The sequence below is a fragment of the Carcharodon carcharias genome, chromosome 3 (genome assembly GCF_017639515.1).
Source record: "Carcharodon carcharias isolate sCarCar2 chromosome 3, sCarCar2.pri, whole genome shotgun sequence".
NCBI lineage: Eukaryota > Metazoa > Chordata > Chondrichthyes > Lamniformes > Lamnidae > Carcharodon > Carcharodon carcharias.
Window position 1 is genome coordinate 135650163 of NC_054469.1, and position 18486 is coordinate 135668648.

The 18486-nt window shown below is 41.4% G+C and overlaps 1 protein-coding gene across 2 annotated transcripts in view; it reads right to left on the minus strand.

Moving 5' to 3' along the window:
* Positions 1-2579: 2579 nt before the first annotated feature.
* rapgef5a (Rap guanine nucleotide exchange factor (GEF) 5a) overlaps positions 2580-18486 on the minus strand; it is a 267567-nt gene continuing 251660 nt past the window's right edge. For both annotated transcript variants that reach the window (XM_041183142.1, XM_041183143.1), the window contains 6 exons: positions 17635-17725; positions 15689-15739; positions 12515-12602; positions 6251-6315; positions 5862-5916; positions 2580-4616 (listed from right to left, as the gene is read on the minus strand). In XM_041183142.1, coding sequence (XP_041039076.1) covers positions 4498-4616; positions 5862-5916; positions 6251-6315; positions 12515-12602; positions 15689-15739; positions 17635-17725 — 469 coding nt within the window. In that variant the 3' untranslated portion in view covers positions 2580-4497. The remainder of the gene's footprint in view (positions 4617-5861; positions 5917-6250; positions 6316-12514; positions 12603-15688; positions 15740-17634; positions 17726-18486) is intronic.

Below are 18486 nucleotides of genomic sequence, written 5' to 3' on the forward strand. Positions count from 1 at the left end.
AGGGCTCTGGGTATTGGAGACAATGAGGGCTCTGGGTATTGGACAGGGTGACGGCTCTGGGTATTGGAGATGGTGACGGCTCTGGGTATTGGAGACGGTGAGGGTTCTGTGTATTGGAGATGGTGAGGGCTCTGGGCATTGGAGACGGTCAGGGCTCTGGGTATTGGAGACAGTGAGGGCTCTGGGTATTGGAGACAATGAGGGCTCTGGGTATTGGACAGGGTGACGGCTCTGGGTATTGGAGATGGTGACGGCTCTGGGTATTGGAGACGGTGAGGGCTCTGGGTATTGGAGACGGTGAGGGCTCTGCAGGTACTGGAGACTATGAGGGCTCTGGGTATTGGAGATGGTGAGGGCTCTGCAGGTACTGGAGACTGTGAAGCCTCTGGGTGTGAATGTTCTGATGAATACAGCACTATTTCTTCTGCAGCGCAGGAAGTGTTAGTCCCATTTAGTACAACCAATACATGCAAAGCTGAATTTTCAGCAATGAAAACAAAGTACCAAACCAGGATGAACATTGACAATTAAGAAAAACAAAATAATAAATATGTATGCTTAATTTTATAATTATTTTTATAGATAAATACTACTTGTATTGTGTTTTATTGAGTTCTTAAAACATGTAGGGGAACTCAAAAGTAAAAAATGGTTGAGAACTCCTGCTTTATGAGATTGAACAAGCAACAATGCCAACACATTTTTATCCTGAAATATTCAGCATATAACATTACCAACTGCTGGTTGAGGTACAGCACTATATTAAAAGTGCCTGTCTCAATCATGGTGGGAAGTGGAGGTGGTAGTTGGTGGTAGACACAAAATAAATTTATTCCCTGTTTATGCTCCAGACCCCTTTCTCATTTGGTACTCGATGGACTCATTCTTTCTTAAAATGATCCTAAAAAAATCCTTGCTTTTAACATTGTTATACAAATTAAGCCAAACTACAAGCAAAATGCTGAAAGATAAACATGAATATCTAGATGTTTATTGAAGCTGCAGCTGTTAAAGAAACAGTCACTGCATTTGTAGCAAGGATAAGTTTCAATCGTGCCCATGCCACTGAGCATCTAGATAGTGATTGAATTTTAGCAGACACCAGAGTGATCTGTGTCTATTCAAAGTCTGGAGAGGTTAAATACATTGAGTGCCCTTGTTTAAACATATTGGGCTGGAACTTGCTGAAAAAAATAACAGAGTGAGAATGACACATTCTATCATGATGTGTAAATTTGCTGGCAAGTTCAATGATCAAGTGATTCGCATGATATGTGAATCTCTAGAACTTGCTGCTTGTTATACAGCCCTTTGTTGTTTGCTTTGCACAAAATGACACCCTGATCTTAGCTTCCTGTTATCTTTAAAATTTCTGGATTTTCACATTAATTGCCCATTAAAGTTAATAGAAAGTTCATGATAGTAATTAATAGCCTAAGTATCCTTTTAACAATTGATAATTATTAATGACTATCAATAAATGACTCTGGCCCAGAAAATGAATAATTTAACTGTGGACTCTCATTCCTTCAGGTTGTGAATTGTTGTTGGAGATTATAAAAATGTCAAATTTTAAATTTAAATTTTGTTCTTACTTTTCCTTCCTGTTTCCTTTTTCTCTTTCCCTTAATCCAATGTTTCTTTCCCTCTTTCTATTTCTATTTCTGTAACTGATTTGATTTGAGAGAAGTTATTGCTCATGGCAAAATTGGCTGAAAAATAGGAAGTAGAGAGCAATGGTCAATGGATAATTTCTGGCTGGAGGAAGGTTTGTAGTGGAGTTCCCCAGGGCTCAGTATTGGACCCCTTGCTTTTCCTGATACATATTAAAGATCTAGATCTTGATGTACAGGGGACAATTTCAAAGTTTGTGGATGATACAAAGCTTGGGAGTGTTGTAAACTGTGAAAAGGACAGTGTAGAACTTCAAAAGGACATAGACAAGTCGGTGGAGTGGGCAGATAGGTGGCAGAAGAAGCTCAATGCAGAGAAGTCTGAGGTGATGCATTTTCGTAGAAAGAACATGGATAGACAATATAAAATCAGGGGTGAAATTTTGAAGGGGGTGCAGGAGCAGAAAGACCTGGGTATATATGTGCAGAGATGATTGAAGGTGGCAGGACAGGTGGAGAGCAGTTAACAAAGCATATAGTATCCTGGCCTTTATTAATAGAGGCATAGAGTACAAGAACAGAGAGGTTGTGCTGAATGTATATAAGACACTTGTTAGACCGCAGCTGGAGTATTACATACAGTTCTGGGCACCACATTATAGGAAGGATGTGAACACATTGGAGAGAGTGCAGAAGAGATTTACAAGAATGGTTCCAGGATGAGAAACTTCAGCTATGAGGATAGATTGGAAAGGTTGGGACTGTTCTCCTTAAAGAGAAGAAGGCTAAGAGGAGATTTAGTAAAGATGTTCAAAATTATGAGGGGGCTGGACAGAGTAGATAGGGAGAAACTGTTCCCACTCATAAAAAGATCAAAAAAAGAGGGCACAGATTTAAAGTATTTGCAAAAGAAGCAAATATGACATAAGAAAAAACTTTTTCACACAACAAGTGGTTCGGGTCTGGAATGTACTGCCTGGAAATATGGTGGAAGCGGGTTCAATTGAGACATTCAATAGGGCATTAGATGATTATTTGAATAGAAACAATGTGCAGGAATATGGGGAAAAGGCAAGGCAGTGGCTCTAGGTCATCATGCTCATTTGGAAATCCGGTGCAGACACGATGGGCCAAATGGCCTCCTTCTGTACCATTAAAATTCTGTGATTTGAAGTTATCCATTCTAATTCACCTCCTTCTCAGTTGTTCCTCTATTTATTTCTCACTGTTTAAGTCTCATTGATTAAAGAGAAATACTGTTGGTCCTATTGTTCACTCAGGTCCCAGAAGCCATGTTGCCCTCATGTTGTCTTTATCATCTTACACTTCCAACTAGTTAGGGTGCAAAGCCTTTTTGAACTGAAGGTACGGGAAAATGGCCAACTAAAAGCATATGGCATGAGATGCTTTATTCCAGCAAGTTCTGGCTGATTAATTCCACTGGAGGTCTGCTGGTCTCCTGCCGTAACTGCAGCAAGAGATTGATGGAGCCCCTCAAAATTGGTGTAAATGGCTGGCTCTTTACTCATTTATATCGTGTTCCTGTGACTTCAGCTGGTCCCCCCATTGCATCTCTGGCAGGAGAACTAGAGAAACTACAGAGTTTCAGGGCCACTAATTCTATATCCAGACTTTACAAAATGTGCTTTATTTATCTTACTTCACAAATACTTTTGGTACTGTTTTGATTATTGGACAATAGCCATCCACATCAAAGGAAGTTCTACCAATATCAGTCATAAAAATAACTAAAATCCTATTTAGTTAGCTGCTTTAAACAGCTTAACCTGGCATATGTTCATAGCACTGTAATGCCCTTTTTTTATTTCATTGAACTCTTTTCAAAAAAGAAATACATTACAAACCACCAAAGTATTAGACAAGAATTTCTTTTTCAGGTTGCTCAATGGTGTTAGAGCAGGTACTGAGGGTTAATATTGCTAGATCCCAGCACTTTTGGATGTGCATTGGGTTTTCCGTCTTCACCATCCCTAGAAATATCAGTCCTGAAAAATAGTTGGGGTGGAGCATTTAAAGGATGCGATAACCTTAAAATTTTCCACATTTTCCATCATTTTGACAATACTGATTGCTGGTAATCCATATTTCAATAGGCACCCAGTATTGCTCGGAGAGGCACAGCAATGCAAGTAATTTAATCACTCAAGATTGTCCAACAATCTTTTAAGCAGAATGGAGTGACAATTCTAATTGGCAGGTTTTGCCACTTTATTGGACCAAAGACCAAAGTTTTTTTAATATTCACACTGACTGCCTCTTTAAGCTGCTGTAGCTATGTGTGTCCTGTAGCAGCAACCATTTCCTACTCTCCCCAGTGACAGGCCCCCAAGAACAGGCGGCAATCCGGCCAAAACAAATTTAGAATTTAAATAGGTCCGATATTTTGGCAGGCTAGTCCAACAACTGCAAAACCCACCCTGCCACACTTCAGGCTGAGGATGGACCTGGTCATTTGGTCACAAAATAACTCTAAGCACCTCTGCTTTGACAGTTTGGCATGAAAAAGTGCATTAAAAATAACTGTCATGTAATCTGACAGAAATTCATATAATTCTATCCTGCAAACACTAGTGCTTGTTTCTTAATTTGTTGGCTGCTCAGTACTGCTGCTGTTGAAGTAGCTTGGATGATGCTCCTGGACTGCATACCATGCAAATGTCTGATCAAACCCACTGTTACTTTCTCACCTGAAAGTAATTTAGCTTGTTCTTGACCTCTTGTGTTGAATTTGCAAGTAAACTGTGTTGCACAAGAGACCCCTCATTTGGCACATTAGCTGTGTCACTTTGCCACAGTTGCTGTGACTGCAGTTCCCTGTAGCATTTTTCAACATCAATAATCTTATGGTCAGATGGAGCTTTGGTTAAATTCTTGGCTCTAGTCTGTGAGAAAGCTGAAATAATGTCTGTTGGTTGTCAATAACGTGCAAATGGTCGACATAAGCTTTCACATCCTGATGGTCTTTCTGAGTACCTTCTGTACCTGGAGTCAGAGGAGAAAATGCTGTAATTACTTTCACATTGAAGCTTTCTCATTGGTTAGCTAGGTGTCCTATAAGTGTGGAACCCTATCACCACAGGTGGAAATGTACTGTACGTTCACTGCAAGTGGTGTGGTAACTTTGTTTATATGCGTAAACGGTGTTTCTGTTACACATCTGGTGACATTGTGGTTGCAGAGTAGGAGTAGCTCTAAGGAAATTCATTTATGTTTAGGATTCTCCAAAACAAACTGGTAAAAAGTCCACTAAAACCAGCTTGAATATTTATTGACACCACTGTGTTAGTTAATGAGTTTCAGTGTCAGGCAATGAGTTGGAGGTGGGGTGGCACTTATGGCATGACTTACGGCAAATTGTCTACCGTAAAACAAAGACTATTTACTCAGCAGTACAGTCTGTTTAACCAGTGCACCATAGAAAACAGTCTAAAGAGTCTTTTTAAAAAGGATCTCCATGATCTATGGCAAATTGAAATCATGACAAAAACTACATCAATGCCTCCTGATAATGGAAAGGTGATCTCTCCAGCAAAAGGCAGAGTGAGGGTAGTTACTCAATACAAATCAATTATTTCCCCTGAGGCATACAGTGAGTAGAAGATAGTTATGTTCAAATTTCATGTGCAAAATTAACCCTAATCATTTCCAAACATGCTTGATGGAGGAAATCACCAATCTCCTCCATTCTGGTCAGGAATACTAGTGTAACTATATGCAGCTGCTAGATTTTCCAGTTGCCTCGTCTGCAGTGCATACTCCCACCCCCCGCCCCCCCCCCCACCCAAGGATTGGCCTAAATATCCAAGTGGTTATGGTACCGGGTTTGTAACCCCAAGATGAAGAGTTCAAATCTCACACTGGCAAACTATGAAACAATGTAACTTCATCTGAAATAGATGGAAACGGGTTTGTACTCGAAAGAGTTACAGATAGCCCAACAAATCTCCCACCCCCAAGTCCAGAGCCAAGGCTTAGGGAACCTAAGTGTAGCCAAAGCAGTATCTGAGCATTCTTTAATGCATGCAGTCCTTATCTGAAATTCCTTCAAATATGCTGAAGTAGATTGGAATGTGCATTTGAAAGTTGAGAGTGCTCATCTCTAAATATATTTCAAGCAAATGTTAACTTTTAGGATGAGGTTTTTTCAACAAGCGATCCATTTTTACAAAATCAAAATGTTAAATAATTAATTTTCTCCTTTGTAAGCTCAAAACTTTTGACACTTACTGATCTGATTACTTCTGCAGTGTCTCAGCAGCCTGATGGAATCTGCGATCATATGCTATGAACAGAGAAGCATGTGATTAAAAACAAGAGCAGAAACTACTTAAAGAGCCAGAAATGAAACAGGAATTATTTTCAATTTTTTTTTCCTAGAAGTACATTTGATTGTTGTTTCTGTAGCAAAACCTTTCCATTTGGAAGCAGATAAAATGTTGAGATTGCCAATAGAACATCCCTTGATTGGTGAAATTTAAAACCAAGTACCTTTGGATCTACTGTAGACTTATGCACACCAAATACTTAAACACATGGATATGACCTTTGAATGGTAATCATTCAAGAAAATTACTAAATATATACAAAAATACTAAATATATACAAATTACACATACCAGCTTTTCAAAGTTGACAAGATTGTCCAGGAAGGTTTTGTTTCCCTCATGGATAAACGTTACATCTAACAGAGAAAGAAATGAGCAACTGAATAACAAAGTCTCAAAAACATTTAAACACAGATGCAGTAAACGGTTTCAATAATAGTGCACTGAATACAGCAGAGAAATCAATTTGGACAACAGTGTTGACTGGGGAAACTATAACATCTCAATTCATTTTGTGAGCAATGTATTTATCATTTAATTGAAATATTTGGGCAACTTGCTTAGGAACAATGGGGTAAAATTGTTTAGTAGGAAAGTACTTCTAATGTTTGCACTAATTTCATCAATTTCCAGGTAAAATACACATACAACACTCGTGTAAATTTTCACTTTCATTGCCTGGGTTATAATCTGATGGAGCAAATCATTCAGCTTCTACTGAACCCACCTGATTTTTATTCTACTTAATTCAGTGAAATTAATGGGATGAGCATTGGATTGGTTCAATAATGAGAAAAAAAATTGTTATCTAGGTTCACGCCTGAATAAAATACACTTAGGAGAGACACTGGGCCATGCCCAGTACTTGTGCAGCTGTAATCCAACAAGGAGTCAACCCCATCAGCAGAGGAAGGGGATGGTGGCGGGCATGGGGCAGGGGGGAGTTGTGTGGTAAAGGGAAGAATAGTGAGAAAAAGGAAATTTAATAACACAGTAAATACACAGGCCTGGTGCAGGTGGAACAGCAAATTCGGAGAGGCAGCCAAACATCCATTGACTTTGGGTGGGAATTTCCTGTCCTGCCTGGAGGATCCCGGTCATACATTTGGTTTTTCAGAAATTTTTAACAAGGTTCCATCTATTTTTATAATTGGGAGTTGAGCATTGCTGGCTAGGCCAGCAATTATTGCCCATTTTTAATTGCCCTTCAGAAGGCGGTGGTGAGTTGCCTTTTTGAACCGCTACAGTCCACCCACAGTGCTGTTAGGGAGGGAGTTCCAGGATTTTGACCCAGTGACAGTGAAGTAACAATGGTATAGTTCCAAATCAGGATAGTTTGTGGCTTGGAGGGGAGCATGAAGTGGTCATATTCCATGCATCTGTTGCCCTTGTTTTTCTTGGTGGTAGAGGTTGCAAGTTTAGAACATGCTGATGAAGGAATTTCAGTGAGTTGCTGCAGTGCATCTTGTAGATGGTACACACTGCTGCCACTGTGCATTGGTGGTGGAGGAAGTGAATGTTTAAGGTGGTGGATGAGGTGTGAATCAAGCGAGAGTCGAGCTCCCTGAGTGTTGTAGGAGCTGAGCTCATCTGAGCAAGAAGGGCTTCCTAGAGGTTGGAACTTAAGCCACTTTTCTCCTTGATTTCTTTATATATGTAATTCTATAGAAGCCAGAAGTCCTATAGAAGTCTGGGGCACAATTTCAAAATTAGCACATGGCACAAAATTTGTGAATATTTTGAACTGTGAGGAGGATAAACTTCAAGAGGTTGTAAACAGGATGGTGGAATGGGCAGACACATGGCAGATGAAATTCAATGGAAAGAAATGTGAGGTAATACATTTGGTAGGAAGGCCAAGGGGAGGCAGTATAAAATAAAAATATATAAAAAATATAAAATAATCCTAAAAAAGGTGCAGGAACAGAGAGACCTGGGGTATATGTGCACAAATTATTGAAGGTGCAGCGCAGTTTGAGAAAGTGTTTCAAAATGGATCCTGGGATTTATGAATAGAGACATAGGCTGGGGTTTTCCAACTCCTCCCGCTGGCGAGATCTTCTGGTCCCACCGAAGTCAATGGGCATTTAAATAGCTCGCTGCATTTTCCGGCCCCATCCCCCGCCGCAGCAGGACCAGAAAATTTTGCCCATAAAGTACAAAAGCAAGGACGTTATGGTGAACATTTATAAAACACTGGTTCGGCCTCAAGTTGGAGTATTGTGTCCAATTCTGGGCACTGCACTAATAGGGAGGATGTGAAAGCTTTAGAGAGGGTGAGAAGAGATTTAGAATGGTTCCAGGGATGAGGTCTTCAGTTATGTGGATAGACTGGAGAAGCTGGGGTTATTCTTACAGCAGAGATGGTTGCGAGGAAATTTGATAGAGGTGTTCCAGATCATGAGGGATCTCGACAGAGTAGATAGGGAGCAAATGTACCCATTGGCGGAACGGTCGAGGACTAAAGGACACCAAGATAGGGTGAATGGCAAAAGAACCAGTGGCATGTGGATAAACGTCTTTATGCAGTGATTGGTTAGAATCTGGAACGCACTGATTGAGAGCTGGTGGAGGCAGATTCAATCATGGAATTTAAAAAAGAATTAGATAAGCACCTGAAGGGAAAAATTGCAGGTCAAACGGGGAAAGACAGGGGAGTGGGACGAGAAGAGTTGCTCTTGCAGAGAGCTGGCATGATGGGCCAAATGACTTCCTTCTGTGCTGTAACCAATCTATGATTCTATGATAAAAATGAAGAGTTAGAAGTTTGTAATTTGGTTTGAAATTTACTAATAGACAGGAAAGAAAATTATAGAGGTGATATGTTATTAGAATGTAGGTTCAAATTCAACATAATAGAGGGTCAAACAGTTGTTAGGAGAGCTAGCTGAAGCATGTTTATGCAGAGTCCAGACAATTCCTAGTGGACCTCTGGGGTTTGGTGTGACCCCAGGTGGGATTGAAGAGGAGAAGTGTCCTCAGTATGTGTTAATTGAATAGTTGCATGGTGCTAATTAGAAAAAAAAAGATCTAGAGTTCATAGTGGAAAATATGACACTTCCAGCATATCATTTAGCTGCAATAAAGATTTTTAAAAAGGGAAAAGGTGGCATTAGCAGAGGCACAGAGATTGTACTGTTGCTGCAGAAGGCTAATCCTATCTGTGTAGATCTGTGATGTGCGTAGTTCTGATCACCTAATCATACAAAGGATATCATTGCTCTTGAGATAGTATGGAGACAAATACTGAAGGTGGTTCACAGTATCAGGAATTTAACTTTAGAGAAAAGGTTAAGGAAGTTCTTTGACATAGGGTAGACTTTGAGATGATCATGATTATGAAAGAGATTGACATGATTTTATCTGTACAAATTGTTCATGGGGGCATTAGATTCAGATACCAGGAGTTGAATTTTCTCCCCGTCGGGCAGGCTGGGCAGGAGTGGGTGCCCCAGCGATTGGCTGCGCGCTGCCTTTTGACAGGCCAATTAAAGCCCGCCCAGTGTGACGTGCACTCGGAAGCGCTCAGCGCTATCTATGCGGATGGGGGGAGGAAGAAGAGTCGGGGCCTGCGCTCTTTCACGCTTATGTGCGAAAGAGCGCAGAAATCTCCCTGAGGCTGCCTCAGGGAGATTAATTTCATAATCAAAAATTGAAAGAAAGAAAAATAAAATTACTCAGAGATGTCCCCTCATGTGACATTGTCATATGAGCTGGGGCATGTTTATGAATTTTAAATAAAATTTTTTATTTAATTTATAAACCCCTCATGAAACCTCATCCCGCCCGTGGATGAGGTTTCATGAGAAATGCGAAGGCCGCCGGGGCTCTTCGTTTGTCTGCTAACCTTAAGATTGGACGGGCAGCTCAATCAGCTTAATTAGATTATTAACGGCCTTAGCAGGCCTTCGACAGCTTGGCAGGCGCGCAGCCGACTCCTGTGCGCGCCCACCAAACTGAAGATTGGAATGACGTGCAGTGATGTCAGGACACACGCATGACGTCGCCCCGCGTCATTTTATGTGTCGGTGTGCGGGGCCCACCCCTCGCACGCCGAATGGAAGATTCTGGTCCAGGGAATGCATCTTAAAATTGGAAAGCTAGGTGCAAGATCATGAGGCAGGCAACAGCTTCTCACATAAAGGGGAATAGAATTTGAGTAAATTCGCAAACTAAATGGGTAATAGAAGCAATAGGATTTGTTTCAGGAGAGAGAAGGTTAAGGGATAGGTGAGAAGGCGAGCAGGTAGGCACAATAGTCCTTTCCTGATCTATAGGCATTCTTGGAGCTCAATTTTCATGGTGGAAGACACGAATAACATCCACAAAGTTCAAGAAAGTCAGGGGGCAGAGGTGAGTATGGTGGCCATTACCAAGGAGAAGGTGCTAGGAAAACTGAAAGGTTTGAAGGTGGATAAATCACCTGGACCAGATGGATTACACCCCAGAGTTCTGAAGGAGATAGCTGAAGAGATAGTGGAGGTGTTAGTGGTGATCTTTCAGGAATCACTGGAGTCAGGGAGGGTCCCAGGGGACTGGAAAATCGCTAATGTAACCCCCCTTTTTAAGAAGCGAATGAGGCAAAAGACGGGAAATTACAGGCCGATTAGCCTGACTTCGGTCGTTGGTAAGATTTTAGAGTCCATTATTAAGGATGAGATTTCAGAATACTTGGAAGTGCATGGTAAAATAGGGCAAAGTCAGCATGGTTTCATCAAGGGGAGGTCATGCCTGACAAATCTGTTAGAATTCTTTGAGGAGGTAACGAGTAGGTTAGACAAAGGAGAGCCAATGGATGTTATCTACTTGGACTTCCAGAAGGCCTCTGACAAGGTGCCGGACAGGAGGCTGCTCAGTAAGATAAGAGCCCATGGTATTAGAGGCAAGGTACTAGCATGGATAGAAGATTGGCTGTCTGGCAGGAGGCAGAGAGTGGGGATAAGGGGGTCCTTCTCAGCATGGCGGCCGGTGACTACTGGAGTTCCACAGGGGTCAGTGTTGGGACCACAACTTTTCACTTTATATATTAATGATCTAGATGAAGGAACTGAGGGCATCCTGGCTAAGTTTGCAGATGATACAAAGATAGGTGGAGGGACAGGTAGTATTGAGGAGGCAGGGAGGCTGCAGAAGGATTTGGACAGGTTAGGAGAATGGGCAAAGAAGTGGCAGATGGAATACAATGTGGGTAAGTGTGAGGTCATGCACTTTGGTAGGAAGAATAGAGGCATAGACAATTTTCTAAATGGGGAGAGAATTCAGAAATCTGGAGTGCAAAGGGACTTGGGAGTTCTAGTCCAGGATTCTCTTAAGGTTAACTTGCAGGTTGAGTCAGTAGTTAGGAAGGCAAATGCAATGTTGGCATTTATTTCGAGAGGACTAGAATATAAAAGCAGGGATGTGCTGCTAAGGCTTCATAAGGCTCTGGTCAGACCACATTTAGAATATTTTGGGCAATTTTGGGTCCCGTCCCTCAGGAAGGATGTTCTGGCCCTGGAGAGTGTCCAGAGGAGGTTCACAAGAATGATCCCAGGAATGAAAGGCTTAACATATGAGGAACGTTTGAGGACTCTGGGTCTATACTCAATGGAGTTTAGAAGGATGAGGGAGGATCTGATTGAAACTTACAGAATACTGAAAGGCCTGGATAGAGTGGACGTGGGGAAGATGTTTCCATTAGTAGGAGAGACTAGGACCCGAGGGCACAGCCTCAGAGTAAAGGGAAGATCTTTTAGAACAGAGATGAGGAGAAACTTCTTTAGCCAGAGAGTGGTGAATCTATGGAATTCATTGCCACAGAAGGCTGTGGAGGCCTGGTCATTGAGTGTATTTAAAACCGAGATAGATAGGTTCTTGACTGGTAAGGGGATCAAAGGTTATGGGGAGAAGGCAGGAGAATGGGGTTGAGAAACTTATCAGCCATGATTGAATGGCAGAGCAGACTCGATGGGCCAAATGGCCTAATTTCTGCTCCTATGTCTTATGGTCTTATAGGTTGACTCCTTTACTGTAGTAACTTCCGTCTAGCTGATATTTAAACCCCAGTGTTGACAGACGTGAGTTTGGTAAGCGGATGTGGAGTTTCAGCCGGGCAACCTGGAAGCTGCCTCCATTAAATCTGGAAAGGGGTGGGTAGTTGGTGGATTGGGATCAGATTTGACAATTTTTAAATTTTATGCCTTTTATTACTGAATCTGATGTTCCTCTGATAACAAAATGTTGACAATATTCAATTTTTCAATTGTTTAGCAGACTGTTAAATACTGACATTAGTGGACTCTCAGGTTTAAATGAAAACCTACTGCTCAAATCAGAAAATAGCTCAGGTTTAACCTTCATGCCTGCTTACTCAGTCTGAGCTCTATAATCATCAGTGACACTGAATTACTCTGCAACTTACTTCAGGGCAAGATGAACTCTCTTGTTTTTCAAGCATAGGATTATGTTGCCATAGAACCCAAACATGTGTAAAGTGGCATTAAATTGATCTATTTTCCCATCAAACGCAACAGTAAAAAGTACTCAGCCCTCAGAAAGAACCCTGGCTGAGATTACCTTTCAGTAGCAGAGGCATGAAGGGAATCTTTGGTGGCTGCATCTTTTTGAAAGCATCCCTATATGCTTTATGATTCAGAGATGGATCCTGTAAAATGGTGAGACATTTAATGTGCTTAATGCAAAAAATGCATTGATAACAACTATATGCAACTTTAATAAACCATTGCCACTTTCTGCCTTTCAACTTTTTAAAAAAGTAATTGCCAGTAATTTCTGTGTGGGTTCTCTTGATCGTCAGCTGTAATTTGAAAGGAACCCCCAGAGAAATGGCATTAATTGGTGTTTATATTTTTTCTGGGATTTCTGCTGATCTTCTGTCGAAATGATTGTGAGCAGACATGGGCCTGAATTTTTCGCTCGTCGGGCGTGTGCAATTGGCAGGCCCAGGACGCACCCGACTGCAATCGGCCCCCGACCGCGATTTCACTCTGGCTGGCCAATCAAAAGGCTCAGCACTGCCAGTGGGGTTGGGAAGCAGGTGGGCGCTAACGTCACCGTGGGTGCTGGTGAGCACTTCCAGTGGGCACTCTGAAGGCAGACAGATGCCTCAGGGAGCTGCAGGCCTCCAAAGAATAAACAAAACAACAAAAATGCTTCAAAATATGTCCATCCAACATAATCAAGCAACCTAAAGCATACCTCATAAAAAACTAGCCCCCAGATGTCGCTTTCTATTTTCTATTTCCACAGAGATCTCACCCTGCCCTGGACCAAGGTTTGAGCAAAAATGTAAAGGCCGCCTGGCCGCTTTGTCCGTCTGCCAACCATATAAGTGAATGGGCCATGAAAAGTCGCTTTCAATTGCCTCCTTAATGGGCTTAATTGCCTCCTTAATTGTCAGTGGGTGCGCTTCCGACTGCCACGCGTGCCCGCCGAGCGAAATGTCGTGAGATGCCATCGGGACACTCGCCCGACGTCACCTTGCGCTGTTTCACGGCTGGATGGGTCAGGCACGTGCCCGCCCACAGGACGTAAAATTATGGCCATGGAAATATTACCATATAAAGGAGGGGATGGAAGGGAAATAAATGTTGGCACTAATCAAAGCAAGAGATGCTTATGTTGAGGTTTGGAAAACTTTTCCTTTGCCATAACCATCAATCAGTCGCAGGTCAAAGCACTGGTGAACCCTGGCCTGTCCAATCATTTTGATGTCAGCCAGTATGGCTTTGGAGTTCCATCTCTATTCTGCACATAGGAGACAGTCACTTGTTTTTAGCTCCCAGGTTTGGCCTGTAAGTCTGTGCGGTTTACAACATGACCTTCAGACTGGGCAAGTTGGCTCTCCGCAGTTCTCAGTTCATTCCTCTGCTTGCCACCCCCAGCCAAGTTTTGATTTCAGCTCCCTAGTCAGCCAAACCCAGCTCTACCATCGGCTCAATCTATAGGTTAGTTTTAGGGGAGAGCTCTTGAGACTTTATAGCAACAGCAACTTGCATTTATATACTGCATTTAAGGTAGAAAAATACCCAATTATGCACCTGAATTTCAATTTCAAGGGAGAAATCCACTGTTGCAATAATTTCCAATGAAAAACATTTCCAGTTCCTTCTTCAACCATTCTTATTTTCACTCTTTGTGAGCTGTGAGATTGACAGTTTAGGACCAATTGGTGGTAAGCTGTGTTTCCTTTTGTGATAATTAATCATATCAAATAAGAATGGGGCTGAAAATGCTTAAATTATTTTATATTGGACTGTGACAGCCAGTCATAGAATCAAAGAAAGTTTACTGCACAAAAAGACCACTTGACCTATTGTGTCTGTGCTGGCCAAAAAACGAGCCACCCAGCTTAACCCCACTTTCCAGTATTTGGTCCATAGCCCTGCAGATTATGGCACCTGAGGTGCATATCCAGACACATTTTAAATGAGCTGAGGGTTTCTGCCTCTACTACCCTTTCAGGCAGTGAGTTCCAGACCCCTACTACCCTCTGGGTGAAAAATGTTTTTCTCATCTCCCCTCTAATCTTCCTCCCAGTCACTTTAAATCTATGTCCCCTAATCACTGACCTCTCTGCTAAGGTAGATAGGCACTTCTCATCCATTCTAACCAGGGCCTGCACAATTTTGTACATCTTAATCAAATCTCCCCTCAGCCTGCTCTATTCCAAGGAGAACAACCCCAGCCGATCCAATCTTTCCTCATAGCTGCATTTTGCCAGTCCTGGCAACATCCTCGTAAATCTGTGCCCTCTCTAATGAAATTACATTCTTTCTGTAATGAGGTGACCATGAGAACTGCACACAATACTCAAGTTGTGGCCAAACTAATGATCTATATAGTTCCAGCATAATCCCCCTGCTCTTATATTCTATACCCCAGCTAATAAAGGAAAGGGTTCCATATCCCTTCTTAAATGTTGTACTGGTGCAGTCAGTGTACATACCTCTTTATTTCTGTAATTGGATGGTTTAGAGCCCAACTAGAAAGCAGTGTTTAACCACTGTGGGGCTAACTATATTTTAGTTATAAATCACTGTTTTGTCAGGAATAAAAGAAAGAGTTTGCATTTGAATAGCACCTTTCATGACCTGAGCATGTTTCACAGCCTTTCATAACCAATGATGAGCTTTTGAACTATAGTCACTGTTGTAATGTAGGAAATTCAGCAGCCAATTTGCATAAGTAAGGTCCCACAAACAGCAATGAAATAATTGACCATATCATCGGTTTGATGAAGGATAAATATTGGCTAGGGCACTGGGAGAACTGTCCCACTTTTCCTCACATAGTGTTGTGGAATCTTCTGGATCTACCTGAGATTATAGTCAAGGCTTAAATCCCATGAAATCCCATTTGAATGATGGTACCTCCAACATTGCAGCACCCTTTCAGTACTGAACTGAAGTGTCAGCAGATTATGCAATCATACCTCTGGAGTGCATTTTGAATCCTCTAACCTTCTGTCATAGAGATGAATGCATTACCATTGAGCCAAGGCAATGAGGGTTTGTATACCTGCCATGGAGCAATGCCCATCAGCGCATATTAGGAATTTGGGCATGGAGATTAGAGGATCCTGCATGATTTAACTTCCAATCATTTTCTTGGCATCTACATCTGAATTCCCAACATGTGAAGCTTTACATTGGGAATGTAAATTCATGAAATGACCCCTAAAGTGGTGTTCTGAATATTGTAAATATTCCGAAATGTACTGGCACTTACTGTTAAATGTTCAAGTTCTGAGAAGAGCTTCTTAAATTTCCCAGGCACCTTCTAAGGAATGAACAAAGCAGTGTAAATATAAATGCTCTCATTAGATAATATCGCATAAGCAAAATAAATAACAGGCAGTTGTTCTCCCCCAGGATTACTTTCCAAATGGTGAAAAGCCAGAATCAGTGGAGGTCCAAAAAGACCTGGGGGTTCATGTACAAAGACCATTAAAATGTCAAGGACAGGTACAGAAAATAATCAAAAAGGCTAATGGAATGCTGGCCTTTATATCTAGAGCAATAGAATACAAGGATTTAGAAATCATGCTTCAGGTATACAAAGATCTAGTTAGACCACAAGTGGAGTACTGAGAAGTTCTGAGCACTACAGTTTTGGAAGGGTATATAGCTCTTGGGAGGAATGCATTGTAGATTTATTAGAATGACACCTGGGGGCAGAATCTCATTTCCAAACGGAGGCGATTCAGGGTGCAAAACACTGCACTTAAATTTTTTTGGAGGAAAAACAATTTCCTCTGTCTAGCCAACCCTGTGCTATTTTCGTGTGGCCTTTTCACAGATCAGGAAAGCCTGGTGTGCAAAATGAACATGCACCTCTTCTGAGTTTGGGGGCCCCACAGGAAGGACTACATGAGGACCACAGGGAAATTGTATTTCCTCCCGCACACCATTTTTGTATGATGGTGTAGGGTTTTAGCATGTCATGACCATGGGGGAAGCCTGCTGCAGAATTGGGAACATTCTTACAGAGAAGTCTAAAATGTTTTGACACCTTTAAATGTCACCATTAGATGCTGTTTTGGAATATAAATGTTTTTAATGCAGTGATTCACCATAGGGACCTGTCCTACAAATGAAAGTTGACTCTTACATTGACCAGCATTGTGTAATTGTTGTTATACATTGCAGTACTTTTTGCAATTCTCATAAGTACCATGATGCATTAAAAGTGTAAAAATAAATGTCCTGTCAGCCTCTGCTGTCAAGTTGTGTGCTCTGATTTAAATTGGTTGAGAGGGCTGTTAAAAAAAATGCGCTTTTGAAAGTTGAAAAAATCTTTTCACCTTCTCCCCTCTATTGATTGACAGGCAGACTACTTTGAAATGGAAATGGGACACCATTCTGTTCTATCAATTTCGGCAATGTAGCTGGAAGCTTTTGTTATGACAGCTGCAGCCATTATGAATGCTTGGCTGAGTTTCAAAATCTAACCATGGCTTCAGGTCAACAGGTGATCTATTCATGCAAGAATGATTGACAATTTTAAGAGGCTGTAATAATAAATATACCCTTAATGTGGTTTCTTTGTTTACAAACCAAGCAGGCACTTAAAGTAGTTTCTTTTTCTTTCCGGTATCAATGATAGTGTGTTTGAAATCAGGGTTTTATTAGATTTTTAAAGGTTTTCTTTCCAGTGATTTAAAAAATAATTCCCATTGCTATTTCATGGCTCATGGATAAATGGACTCTACACAGTGGATACTGGTGCAGTGGCTATGGAGGATACATGGGGATCATGGTGATGCCATGAAGTGTCTGAGGGGGTGTAGGGTGGCATGGGAGATGGGTGGTGGTTGGGGGGCATGGGGGTGCCATGGGTGATCTAAGGGGCCATGGGGGGTGGGTGAGGGGCAAGGATTAGGGGCCCTTTAAACAATGTTGGGAGCTGCCAATGAACTAGCTGGCTTGCCATAGTCATGTGACTCTGCCATGAGGCAAGCATTGTAGGCTGTCATTTCTAATGAGTTCAATAAAGACTCTCACTGAGGCAGATGCTGATGAAGACTGGTGTCCTTTTACCTGAAACAACCACTCTGTAACACACCCTGACTTCCCATAATGTTTAATTTATTTCTATTTTCTTATGGTTGCACAATGAGGTCTCACATTCCTGACGATAATAGTTTGAGTCCTTTAATTAAAATCTCGTCTTACCTCCCAAGTCTGTGAGAGCCGGCAGATGGCAGCACAGTTGAGACCCATGATTATGGCGAAGAAAGAGTTAAGATTCCTCAATGCCCTGCAGCTAGAAATTAGAAGAGGTTTCAAGTTAGACTGTTGTGGAATTAAAAGCCTTGTGTTATGCACAAATCTGAAATATCTGAAACACTGCAAACTGCTCATTGAATAAGGATGTATTATCTGCTATCCATTACCTTACTGTCACACACAACTGGCAAGTTAAAATTAACACGGACATTTTTTTTCCTATTCTAACTTTTCTAACTCACTAGTACAATAGGTTCTTCATGTGATAGGAGTAAAACATGTTGTTGCTTGTTCCTGTGGGATCATTGATTATTTTAAATAAGCTATAAAATATTATTCTCTTAATAAACTTAATGTTCAACTTTATTTCTGTCACACCTAAAGGGTCAGGTCATACACAGTTCTGATCTGCAGTTACCTCACATTGACATCTCATTACATAATAGTCATATCTTTATTTATACTAGTATCATCATTTTAATGTAATAAAGGCTTCTCTCATGCCACATTAGGTGTTATTATCTAACAAAGTATTGTAAATAACAAAGTCTATCTAAATAGACAAAGTACACTAATAGTAGCAAAATATTGTGAGCAAAAGGGATGGAAGCAGTTTTAGTTCATAACAAAAAACAACTAAAACTGCTAAATCTGATCTGCTAGCATTTGGTACATTACAAAAATGCTGTTGTTGCTTGTGAAAGTTAAATGTTTCTAATGCCTGGACCTGAATTTTTAGGTCAGTGGGCGGGTGCATTCGGCCACTATCGGCTCTCGACCGTGATTTCATGCTGGTTG